This window comes from Carassius carassius, chromosome 28 (assembly GCF_963082965.1).
Source record: "Carassius carassius chromosome 28, fCarCar2.1, whole genome shotgun sequence".
Taxonomy (NCBI): domain Eukaryota; kingdom Metazoa; phylum Chordata; class Actinopteri; order Cypriniformes; family Cyprinidae; genus Carassius; species Carassius carassius.
The window spans coordinates 21,968,220-21,980,837 of record NC_081782.1 but is presented as its reverse complement, the minus strand read 5'-3'; the positions used below and the strand labels follow the sequence as shown (position 1 = coordinate 21,980,837).

The 12,618-nt window shown below is 34.4% G+C and overlaps 1 protein-coding gene across 11 annotated transcripts in view; it reads left to right on the top strand.

The window, feature by feature from the left end:
- LOC132108203 (teneurin-4) overlaps positions 1–12,618 on the top strand; it is a 214,804-nt gene that overhangs the window by 180,744 nt on the left and 21,442 nt on the right. For all 11 annotated transcript variants that reach the window (XM_059514830.1, XM_059514832.1, XM_059514829.1 and 8 more), the window contains 2 exons: positions 5,594–6,471; positions 11,884–12,056. In XM_059514830.1, coding sequence (XP_059370813.1) covers positions 5,594–6,471; positions 11,884–12,056 — 1,051 coding nt within the window. The remainder of the gene's footprint in view (positions 1–5,593; positions 6,472–11,883; positions 12,057–12,618) is intronic.

Sequence of the window (12,618 nt, the reverse complement as noted above, 5' to 3'; positions counted from 1 at the left end):
TTTACTATCACTTTTTATCAATTTAACACATCCTTGCTGAATAAAAGTATTGATTTTATAAAAGAAAATAAAGAAAAAAAAATTACTGACCCCAAATTACTGACCAGTAGTGTATATTGTTATTACAAAATATTTATATTTTAAAAACATAGCTTCTTTTTTTTACTTTTTATTCATCAAAGTATCCTAAAAAAGTATCACATGTTCTGAAAAAATATTAAACAGCAGAACGGTTTCCAACTTTGATAATGAATCAACATATTAGAATGATTTCTAAAGGATCATTTGATAATGATCCTAAAAATTCAGCTTTGCATCACAGAAATAAATGATAATTTAAATTATAATAAATTTAAAAACGATTATTTTAAATTGTAATAATATTTCACAATATTACATTTTTTCTGTATTTTTGATCAAATAAATGCAGGCTTGATGAGCAGAAGAAACTTCTTTCAAAAACATAAAAAATAGTAATGTTTCCAAATTTTTGGTCTGTACTGTATATATATATATATATATATATATATATATATATATATATATATATATATATATATATATATATATATACGTATATACACGTATATATACTGTGTGTGTGTGTGTGTGAAAAAAAACTTTTATTTTAGACGCGATTAATCACAATTAATTGTTTGACAGCACTAATAATAATATAACTTAATATTATAGAATATTATCCAAAATAAGTCTTATAATAGTGACACAGTGTATACAGAGAGGATAGAAGTTGTGTTTGGATAAAGTTTTTTAAATAAATCTCTTATGCTCACCAAGGCTTCATTTATTTGACCAAAAATACAGTAATATTGCGAAATATTAATAGGACTGTTTTCATTTCAAAACATTTTAAAATGTCATTCATTTCTGTGATGGCAAAACTGATTTTTCTGCAGTTTTCAGTGTCACATGATCCTTCAGAAATCATTATAATATGCTGATTTGCTGCTCGACAAATATCTCTTAATATTATTTATCAAAAACAGTGATGTTTTTGTGGAAACCATGACATGTTTTCAATGTTCAGGGTGCGTTGATGAAAAGAATGTTCTAAAGAACAAAATGTATTTGAAATAGAAATCTTATGTAACATTATAAATGTCTCCACAGTCACTTTGATGAATGTGCACTTGCTAAGTATTCAGTTTAAAAAAAAATAAAAAATCTTGAGTAGTTTAGAGTTTGACGATGTTATTCATTTACTTATCGATTCAGCTCATTGTAGTGTCGATAGTATCTAAAGAGTTTAAGGGGGGCAAAGCTTAGTTGCATCAAATTCTGCATCCTGTTTGTTACCTCAGAAATTGGATTGGAATTTAAATGGTGCGCAACCCTGTTATCTACAGCAACGGCTGCTCAGAAACAGCATGACTTCAAACTAAGCGAATGATTATTTTCCTTTTTATGACGTGAATCAAAATTGATAAGAAATGTTGCAGTAAGAGGTGTATTTTGAAAAGGCTCTTTGAGATGCAAGCTGGCTTACATGCTTTCGGACAAGGTCAAGCCTGCGTGTTCTCATTACGTGTGCTTCAGCGTATGTTGAAGGATTTAACGGCAGCTGTTCTAGTGTTGGATTTACAAGGTTGTGAGCAGTTTATTCTCTCTCTCACTCTGTTAGTGTGTGAAAGTGTGAGGAGTAGATGGAGAAATAGAGATGATACATCCTGTCTATCACTCAGAGAGGTATCAAATCCCACCTCTGCCCCACACACACACACACACTGAATATTGCTGAATATTTAATCGCCACTGTTCCAAAGAAAATTGATTTAATAAACAAAGAGTTACCCTGATATCACAAAAACATCAACCCATCTGTTCATCTAGTGCGTTTCAATCAAGAAAATGTCTTATGTCTTTTTTTTTTTTTTTTATGCAATATGCTGCAAAAAACCAAGGATCCCTGAAATGAACATCCTTTCTGGGCCTGGAATACAATTTGTAGCATTAAGTCATCATCTAATCATATTGTTATTGCTGAACCTACCCTGGAAATTTTATGAAAGTGATTGGTGGGTTAGAGTGCTGTTGAATCCCTAACCTTGGACTTAACCCTACCTCTGAAATCTTATTGGTCGGAACCTGTGCCTAACATTAAAATCTGATTGGTTATTGGCAGACCAAAATAAAGTTGTCCTACTTAAGGAAATCACATTTAAAGTTTCCCCCCAAAAAATATTTATTGTATAGTTTTTCTTGAAGTGGTCCAAGGTTGGGGGTTCGAATCCCAGGGAACACAAATGTTAGGAGAAAATTGTTAGCTTGAATGCAATGTAAGTCGCTTTGGATAAAAACCGTCTGCTAAAAATATTTTCTCATATATTTTGTGAAGGGAGTCCTTTTTAAATCATATTCAGGGTTACTTGACATTAAAAACTTTGAAAAGCCTTATTTAGACTAAACTAGACCTTTACTAGATACACTTAAAACCAAATTCGATGCTTTCCAGATGATGTTCTTTCACTGACGTCTCGTCATACTCTGTAACTTTCCTCGTTCCCTCATGATTGTTTTAAATTGGCATTTGGTTTTGGTTAAACCTGTCCATCACCAACTCCACTTCTGCTCTGCTGCTCCATGATGTGTCTTATTATATGTATCCTTTGCCGTGATAAGAAATCTCGATATCATGTTGTGTGTGTGTGTGTTGTAGGCTTCAGCTCGGGGGAGATATCACTGACCGATATTGAACAGAACACGGTGACTCAGTTAGGCAGTGAGAGTCTTCTTTCTTCGGGTCTTACTGTGACTTAATCGTATCTTAAAATCAATGCGTGGTGCTACTTAAGCCATGGCAGTGGCTGTGGCCAATAGATTACTCCAGACCAGCGTCCAGGAGGCAGTTTGATATAGATCAGCTCAGGGTGCGGGCATCATTTCCAGGAATGAGGGCAGAATGGTCTATTGAGTGTTATGTTTTATGTTGTTGAGGACTTATCGGACAGTCCAGCATCTTCAGGATACTGAAATCCTTGCACTTGTGAGATCAGCTATAATATGGCTTGTCCCTACTTTTTAACAGTTTCTTGTTCCGCAAGGCCATTGCAGTTTTGAAGTTTTTATGTGATGCATTCTGTTAGCTCATGCGCCTGATTTTGATATTCTGATATTCCTAATTATCTAGGTTTTTGTTTGCATGAAATACCAAAATGGATGAAAGTGCCTAAACTTTGGAGATTATTTTATTTTATTTCATTTTTGTTGTAATATCAGTTTTTGTTGTTGTTTTTTTTAATTAATGCTAAATTAGATTTTTATATTTTATTCAGTTAGATTTTTTTTTTTTTTGATTTTGATTTATTTGATCATACCAAAATTTGACATTTACACAGACTTGGGTTTAAAATAATTATAATTGAAAAAAAAAATGCTTTTGTTTAATTTTGTGGACAAAAAATGGACAAAAAATGTAACATGCAGCATTATGATATATGGCATTATTGTTAGTGCTGCCAAATGATTAATCGCGATTAATATATAATATATTTAAAATATAAACATAACATTTTTCTTAAATATATACATGCATGTGTGTATATTGATATAAATATAATAAATATATACAGTGTTTATGTTAATATGTATAATTTATATATATATATATATATATATATATATATATATATTATTCATTTATGTAAATACACGTAAATATTTTCAAAAATATATACTGTATGTATGTGTGTGATAAATGTACATAGTATACACACACATATATTACAGTATGTAAACAAAAACTTTTATTTTGGATGTGATTAATCTCAATTAATCGTTTGACAGCACTAATTATTATATCATAATAAGTAAAGTCTAAAAGAAAAAAAAAGTCTGTAAAATAAAACTTGAATCCATTTCTTTTTTTTCGTTTAAATGCCACATCTGCTTGCTTGAGTCTCTGATGAAAATGTCAACATAATGTTTTTCTGTCTCTTCAATTATAAACAGTCACATTTAGGAATCTGTTATGATTAGAAAACTTTAAACATAGCTTTTCTCACTTCTCCATAAAAACCAACATGTCCCAGTCGACGTCTACAGATTAGTATAGTTTGTGACTTTTATGTAATACTTTTAATATTAAGCTCAGCTTGGTAGCTTTCTGTCTATTCTCAGAGTGCATTAAAAGCATCTTTTAATCAGCCAGCCTTGTTAGCGTGCCAAGAACACTATTGAAAAAAGACACTTCACACTCGGACCCTAGGAGAGCGATTACAGTCCCCTAGTGAAGAGAGGGTCTGTGCAAATTCACCAGATTCAATAATTTCTATGTTAAAAGCCTGCTGTATTATTTTCAGAACAATAAGTCATGATTTTGTCAGCCGAGCAGGAGGCAGCAGCAGGTCTTGTTTGATACGTGTGCCACGTTTTGTTTCAGTCCTGTTCCCCTGCTGCATTCGCTTTCCATTATGAAATTAATAAGCCAAAGCTAGAAAAAGTGTGGGGAGGTGCAAGTATAGTTTTTTGGGAGTCCATGGTCTAATCTGATCATTCGACTCACTTTTTCTCTCCTTTCTTATCAACATTTCAACTTCCCTTTTTAACTTTCATGTTCATCAGATAAAGCAGCCTCAAATTTGTCTTCTGCGGCAATTGTGACCTATTCAAACCTTTTCTCTTTTTTTTTTGTCGTATTTGCTTTTCCATTATTAATGTAGCATCTGGCATTTCAGTTTTCACTTCCTCCTTGCAAAAAAGTGCAACACTCACTCTAAAAACAGAAATGTAGCTATTTAAATATCATAACTATTTCTTTAAAAGTTTCTGCCAGCATCAGACATCAAGTGTTTTTCAGTCAAACAGAGCATTTAAAAGAACCTGTAAAACATGCAACAGTGTCTGTAATAGGGGACATAGCTTTAAAAAAAAATTAAGATAGATCACAATTTATCAATTTTAAATATTTTAAAATGTCATTTAAAAAAATACTGATTTTAAAATTAAAAATGTGCTAGTGTACTGATCATCATCATCATCAATAAAATATGCCATAAAGAGGACTTAATTAACATGTTATGGCATGTTTTTTTTTTTATTATTATTATTAATTATTTAAAACATGCTATAAAGAGGGTGGATTTATACCAAAAGATAATATGGTTATATTTAAAAGTTTGATATTTTTTTATTTTTATTCACAATCTTTTGTGTATGCCAAAAGCAAATATTAATGGATTTAAAATTGGATTTGTGTGTGTGTGTGTGTGTGTGTGTGTGTGTGTGTGTGTGTGTGTGTGTGTGTGTGTGTGTGTGTGTGTGTGTGTGTGTGTGTGTGTGTGTGTGTGTGTGTGTGTGTGTGTGAGTGTGTGTGTGTTTTAATTGTTTAATTGTTTAATGTAATGAATAAAGTTAAATTTGTTTGTTTGGACTTTTTCTAGTTTTAATTTAGATTATTATTTATTATTATTATTATTATTTTTAGTTGAACATTCTCTGTAACTGTTTGAGCACCTGCTTCACTTCTTCCCATGGCTGGGGGGTTTTTCCAAACCTATGTGTTTCCAAACCTAACACATAAAATAAATTCTTAATGTCACATTATAACATTGTATTTTCCCCCTGTCTCCCATAGGTGCGTTTAGAATGGCCCACTGATCTGGCGGTGAGCCCGATGGACAATTCGCTTTATGTTCTGGACAACAATGTAGTTCTGCAGATCTCAGAGAACCATCAAGTCAGGATTGTAGCGGGAAGGCCAATGCACTGCCAGGTACCCGGCCTAGATCACTTCCTAGTCAGTAAAATCGCCATCCACGCCACCTTGGAATCCGCCAACGCTCTTGCTGTCTCCCACAACGGCTTGCTTTACATCTCTGAGTCGGATGAGAAGAAGATCAACCGAGTCCGTCAGGTCTCAACCAATGGAGAGATCTCTCTGCTCGCTGGCGCCCCCAGTGGCTGCGACTGCAAGAACGATGCTAACTGCGACTGCTACTCGGGCGACGACGGCTACGCCAAAGATGCCAAACTAAACGCACCCTCCTCATTAGCGGTTTCACCCGATGGAGAACTCTTCATCGCCGACCTGGGTAACATACGCATCCGATATGTCAGGAGGAACAAAGCTTTCCTCAACCCGCTCAACATGTATGAGGTTTCCTCACCCATCGATGACGAACTCTACCTGTTTGACGTGAACGGGAGTCACATCTACACTCAGAGCCTGACCACTGGAGACTACCTGTACAACTTCACCTACTCTGGCGATGGTGACCTGAGCAGCATCATGGACAAGAATAAAAACAAAGTGACCATTCGTAGAGACACGACGGGATTGCCGCTCTGGCTGATGGGTCCTGATGGCCAGACGTTCTGGTTCACCATTGGAACTAATAATGCACTGAAGAGTGTTGCTGCCCAGGGTCAAGAGCTTGCCATGATGACTTATCATGGAAGCTCAGGTCTGCTGGCCACGAAAAGCAATGAAGACGGATGGACTACCTTCTACGAGTGAGTAAAATTTCTACTTTCTGTTCATTGTTTTCTATACTAAAGGCTGATAACTTTTCCATGGCACATCAATTGTAGAATACATCATACACATAAAATATATATGAACGTCAAATATATGTATATGTCAAATATATATGAACGTGTATATATATTTATTTATATATAAATATTTTTTTTATAATGTAATAATGTAATACACAAAAAATTTATATCATTTACATGTATATTGTATGTAAATAAACATTTGTAGTCTTACATAATTATAAATTATTGTTATTATTATTACATTTTCAATGTATATTTTATTTCTTTATTAATATGAAATGTTTAAGGCTACTACATTTTAAACAGTGAAATCCTTTTTAATGCCCATAATTTTTTTTTCACAATATTTTTTTATACTTATTAAAGCTATATCTTAAAGAGACACATTAGTTTCTGGCTGCATACAGAGTTCCACATTTATCACTGCATACTTCACAGTGAGCTTCTCTCGACTACTGGAAGCTAAATTTACTCTTGCTCGGCGTAAATTGCAAAGGTCTTGGTTGGCTGAAGGTCATGTTACTGTAGATACAGTCAAGAGTTCACAAGGTCTCTGTGGTTTATTGGACTTCAGTCAACTGCTGTAACGTAATCTCCAACAGCGTTGTTTTTAGAGTTCCTGCAGTTCTTTTGCAGTTCAGGCACTCATTTTCGTTTCACATTTACAAAATCTAATCTTTAATACTTTTTTTGATTATATGAATAAAAAAGTCAAATATTTATAACATATATATTTGTTTAACCAGGCATGTTATTCTGTGAAGTCAGTGATGGCACAAGCACACTAGCTAATGTATATTATCGCGTAGCCAGACCTTCAAACTGAAGTTCTGGAATTCATGGCAGCTTTCTGTGGCCAAGGTCCACCCATGAGGTCATTTGACTGACATGTCAAACAACCAATTGCAATTTTTTTATTTAATCATCACGTTTTGATGCATGAAAATGTCGCCACAATAACAAATCTGACATATTTTAAAGATTCTATGCCGTCAACTTTAAATATTTCACATACTTGTGAAAATCCAGCGTTTAGTTGATCCTGATAAGCGCTTGTCGTCACAGTTGTTAACACAGCGTCTTTCTTCATTCGTGAGGGGGTTTGGCGCCACGGTATCTTTGTTTCCAGGCGGACTGTTAAAGAATGCGACACACACGTCTCGCAGAAATCCTGTAGAATTCAACCAATCCGATAACAACTTTGACACTCCTGAAGTGTTTCTACTTTTGTGTCCCAGATGCATCCGACATTTAGCCAACGGTCTGGGGGCGTGACGTCTGAGGCTGAGACTAGCTAGCTATCTATCTAAGTTTTCTATGTTGTTTATAAATTTTCATTTTGCCTGCAGGTCCACAAATTTTTTGGATGCCCACCCAAACAGTAAATCCATCCCTTGTAACTAATTCCAGATTAACTAAAATGTAGGGCTGCACGATTAATCGCATGCGATTGTCATGCGTGTCTCGTCAGTAAAGCTGGTTCTGTGATTACTACTAAATATCCATCACCTGCTTTCAAATGGAGCGGCACTTACTACACAGAGCCGTAGTTCACTGACAAGCTACGCAATACCGTGTCATAATCGCAGATGAATCGCATTCGGTTATGAACGTGATATTGCGTAGCTTGTCAGCGAACTACGAGTAAGTGGCGCTCCATCATGCATGTCTTGTCTTTACATGCATGACAATCAAATGCGATTAATCGTGCAGCCCTACTAAAATGTAAATCTTTTTCTAGAGAAAATTATTTTGACTCAGCTCTCAGTCTGTATTACAACAAAACGTGTTTGCATTAATACTCATGTAGCACATCCATTAGCATTACTTTCATGTGACCTTGACTGTAGGCAAAACTAATTTAAAACTTCTTCACACGCATTTATTGATTGTACTGTTTATTTTAATGTACAAATGCTGCATATTTGATAAGGCACAGTAAATGGTTGTAGATAACCAGCCATAAGTGGCATTGCCTCAAGCATTGAAGAAAGTTCAGTTTTTCGTCCTTTGTCTCAGACCCATGCTGTCATATCATTTATTTAATTCCCTGTTTGCCAAATGAACAAATGGCAGGCAAAGTTAATTTACTGAATAATTGCAATTACTGAAAGAGAAAAAACAATAATTAACATCAGGAATAGTTGCTCTGTTGTTTTTTTCCCTTCCTAAGCAATTAGATCCGTCCATTCCCTCTGGCAACATGAGGTCGTCTTTTGTGATAAAGAAAGCTTGGTTGTTGTGTTTTTGCCCCCCTTTTTTTGTAATTTGTAATTTGATATGTTATTTTGCATAATTAACTTTGAAGGTCAAGCTGCCATCTGAGGGTCAAAGTCACTGTTTTCCTGCACTAAAAGAGAGCAGCCAAAACAATTTATCTGCACACTCCAAGGTGTGGCAGATGCGGTTTATCATCCCTGCCACCTGAATTCATTAAATCCCTGTGAAGCGTGTTTGCCTGCGGACGTTACATTGGCCAGGACTCGCGCAGAAACTGTACGGCGAGGAGCGTAAGCTTAACAAAGACTTCTGCTACATTGTGGGTCTATTCAACTCTGGAGGAAATGTGCGTTTGTGTGTACTAACAGAGTTCTTTAAAATAATAATAATAATAAGATTCAAACTTTAAGATGTATATATATTTTTTTTTTAATTCTGGAACATCTGCATTCTTTTACTGAATTAAACAACATTTACAGTTAACCATATCCCTAAAGGAATGACATTTTAATTATACTCAAAATCTTATATAGAACATTAATTTCAATAAATAAACAGTTGACTCAAATGTTTTTAAAAATTATTTTAAAATATTTGTATTATAGCTTTTGAGCTTTCACAAAAATGCTATATAATTGTAATTAAATACATTAGGTTTATTTATTTGTTTATTTTAATCTTATTGATTGTAAAGTGTCATTGAGCTTTGGAACAGTGAATTAAACATGAATTCAAAAATAACATTATTAAATTTTCCATATTCATATGAAATATTGCTGTAAATATGCTCATGTTTAAAAAATATAATTAAAAAAAATACGTCCATTTAAATATTTGGGGTTTAGAATTTTATTTTATTTTTTCAGCAAGAATAAAAACCTTTTAAGGAATAAGTTTTATTTAAATCTTAATTGATTTTATTTATGTGTTCCTGTAGCTCAAGTGGTAGAGCATTGCGCTAGCAAGCACAAGGCGTTTGAATCCCAGGGAACACGTTAGAAGAAAATTGTTAGCTTGAATGCAATGTAAGTCGCTTTGGATGAAAGCGTCTGCTAAATGTATAAATTTAATTTAATAAAAAGAAAATTATTAATTTTTGTTTTAATAATTTAAAAATCCTCAAATTCTGACATGGTTTCCACAAAACATATGAAGCAACACAACTGTTTTCAATATTGATAATAATAAGAAATTTAAGTTTCTTGAGCAGAAAATCTGCATGTTAGAATAATTTCTGTCATATCATGTGACATTGAAGACTGGAGCAATGATACTGATAATTCAGCTTTGCATCCTGGGATTAAATTACATTTTAAAAATGTGTATTAGAAAATAGAAAACTGTTATTTTAAGTAGTAATAATTGTAATCATTGTAAGTGTGAAAATGCATTTTAATCACAATATTACTTTTTTACTGTGCTGTTTATCAAATACATTCAGTCTTGGTGAGCATAAAAGACTTGTTTCAAAAAATAAAAATCTTACCAACAGTGTCCATGCTTTTTCAAAATCATGCCAGGATTTGAAAAGAAATACTCATGTATTCATGTCAGTCATGTGACACAAAGAGTCTCAGACAGATCTAGACATTCATACTGTTGTTTACAAATGCTTTCTTCCCCCCACTGTATTTGTGTCCTGTAATGTGAACAGTGTCCGTGACTCAGTGGTACATCTCGACCAATACTTCAATCCCATGGTGCTGTGAGGCGGTCAGTTCTCTGTGACTACAATAGACTGTTGCTCTAAAAAGGAGATGTTTGGTCACCGAGATGAATCAGTCGGCACTTACTCCACACTCGGCCTGCTGAGAGAGCGCTCACGTGGAGGCTGACAAATAAAAAATATAGGGAGGAAAGGAACAAAGTAGGAGAAGAAAACAGGATAATTTAGTTTGCTTGCAAGAGAACAGAACAAAACGGTTGTGGGTCGACTGCAGTCGTTCACTCTTCTATTTAGTTGCCAGCCCCTAATCTCTTTTCTCTGCCTCTTGAAAAAAATGGACAAGCAAAAATGATGCGATGAAAAGAGTTTTGGATGTGGAATAAAGAGGATGATAAGAAACATATCACAGAAGCTTTCCTCTTTATTACCTCTACAAATGAAACTGGAGGAGACAAATTTTGTTCTTTACACTGATTTTTCTTTAGCGTGTAAAGCCTGTGAAATTGGTACTATAGTTTAGATGGTCCCAGCACCTGTGTTTTAAGGAAATATTGGATTCAAATCCCAAAGAAGTCATAGAAAATAAAATCAGTATCTCCACCAAATCAGATTTGTTATCTTTGAAGTTTTTAGTGTTTGTTGGTTTCTTTCACAGACCAATTGCTGCTGTCACATCTAGTTGGACGAAATATCTGTCTGCAAGGGTACCGCTGTACACTCCCAGTGAAATTGTCGTATTGCATTTTATTTTCAGAACCAAGCAATTTCAGATTAGCTAATAAATTTGACTCTGTACAGCTGCTTTACAGTGATAGTTGGTTTGAAGCTCAAACTAGTCGTGTTCTTAAGGGATAGTTCATGAAAGAAAGAAAAAAATGACATTTCTGTCATTTTCCAACCCTTTCTTTCTTCTGTGGAACACAAAAGAAGACTCTTGAAGACAAAATTGGGACCCAAACAGTTATTTCTCAAAATATCATCTTTTGTTTTCCACTGAAGATAAAAGAAAATCCCGAAGGCTTGAAATGACATAAGGGCTAGAAAATAATAATTTTCATTTAAGTCTAAGCTCTGAACTTCACAAGCCATGAGGGCCATATTCAAATACAGCAAGCCCGTTGGGAAAAATGAGCTTGTGTGAGAAGTTCTTCATGCCGTTGCTTAACAATTAAGGTCAGTTTTGTTGCAGAGATTGACGTTGAAGTGTTATTTTTGTGCTACTTGCAAAAGCATACCGAACTATGTCTGCCACAGTGGTAAACCGTTTCAAAAATCGAGAAAGGACCTTCAACCCTCTTCCATTATGTTCCAAAAAATTTTGTTTTGCAACACAGTTACATTTTTCTTAGACCATTCTCTTGCTTGTACAGCTCACTTTGACAGTCCCTTATTAAAAAGCCATACCTTCTCCACAGTTGGTCTCATTAAAGACAAGTTGAGCCATCTTTTTTCACACACTGTTTTCTCCATCTCCTCAGGTATGACAACTATGGACGGCTGACAAACGTGACTTACCCCACGGGCAGGGTGAGCAGTTACCGCACTGATACAGACAGTACTGTGCGAGTGCAAACCGAGGGATCCAACAAAGAGGACATCACGGTCACCACAAACCTCTCGGCCTCAGGAACCTTCTACACGCTCATGCAAGGTAAGAATATTTACAAACTAGTTTGTATAGCCCTTATTTAACACATCCTAGGGGACAATTCTTGGGAACTGGGTAAAGCATTAGCCTAGATAGTATAAATTCAATAAATTTCAAGGGTTAGTTCAAAAAATGAAATTCTTCCATTTACTCGCCTTCATGTTGTTCCAAACCTGTTGGTTTGATGTGACCAGCTCAAAAAATGGAAAAAATATATAAATAAATAAAATCATAATGAAAGTAGTTAATATAACTTGTACTTTATATGTCAAGGCTTCTGAAGCCATCCAGTGACTGTTGAATCATTAAGTCACTGAACTGAACTTAAGGTCTGGATAAAATAATGAAATTTAATTTTAAACTAGTTCTTTTTAATTAATCATTTTAATAAATCAAGTTCTTTTTATTTAATCATTTGTTAATGATTAAATAAAATGATTTGTGCGTGAACTGAAGTAATCAGTTTCTCAAGCTCACTCACTCTGAATTGAATGATTCAGGGGCCTTTTTACACGACAACATTTTCAACCAAAAACGGGAAACTTGTTATGCATTTTGTCTGTTC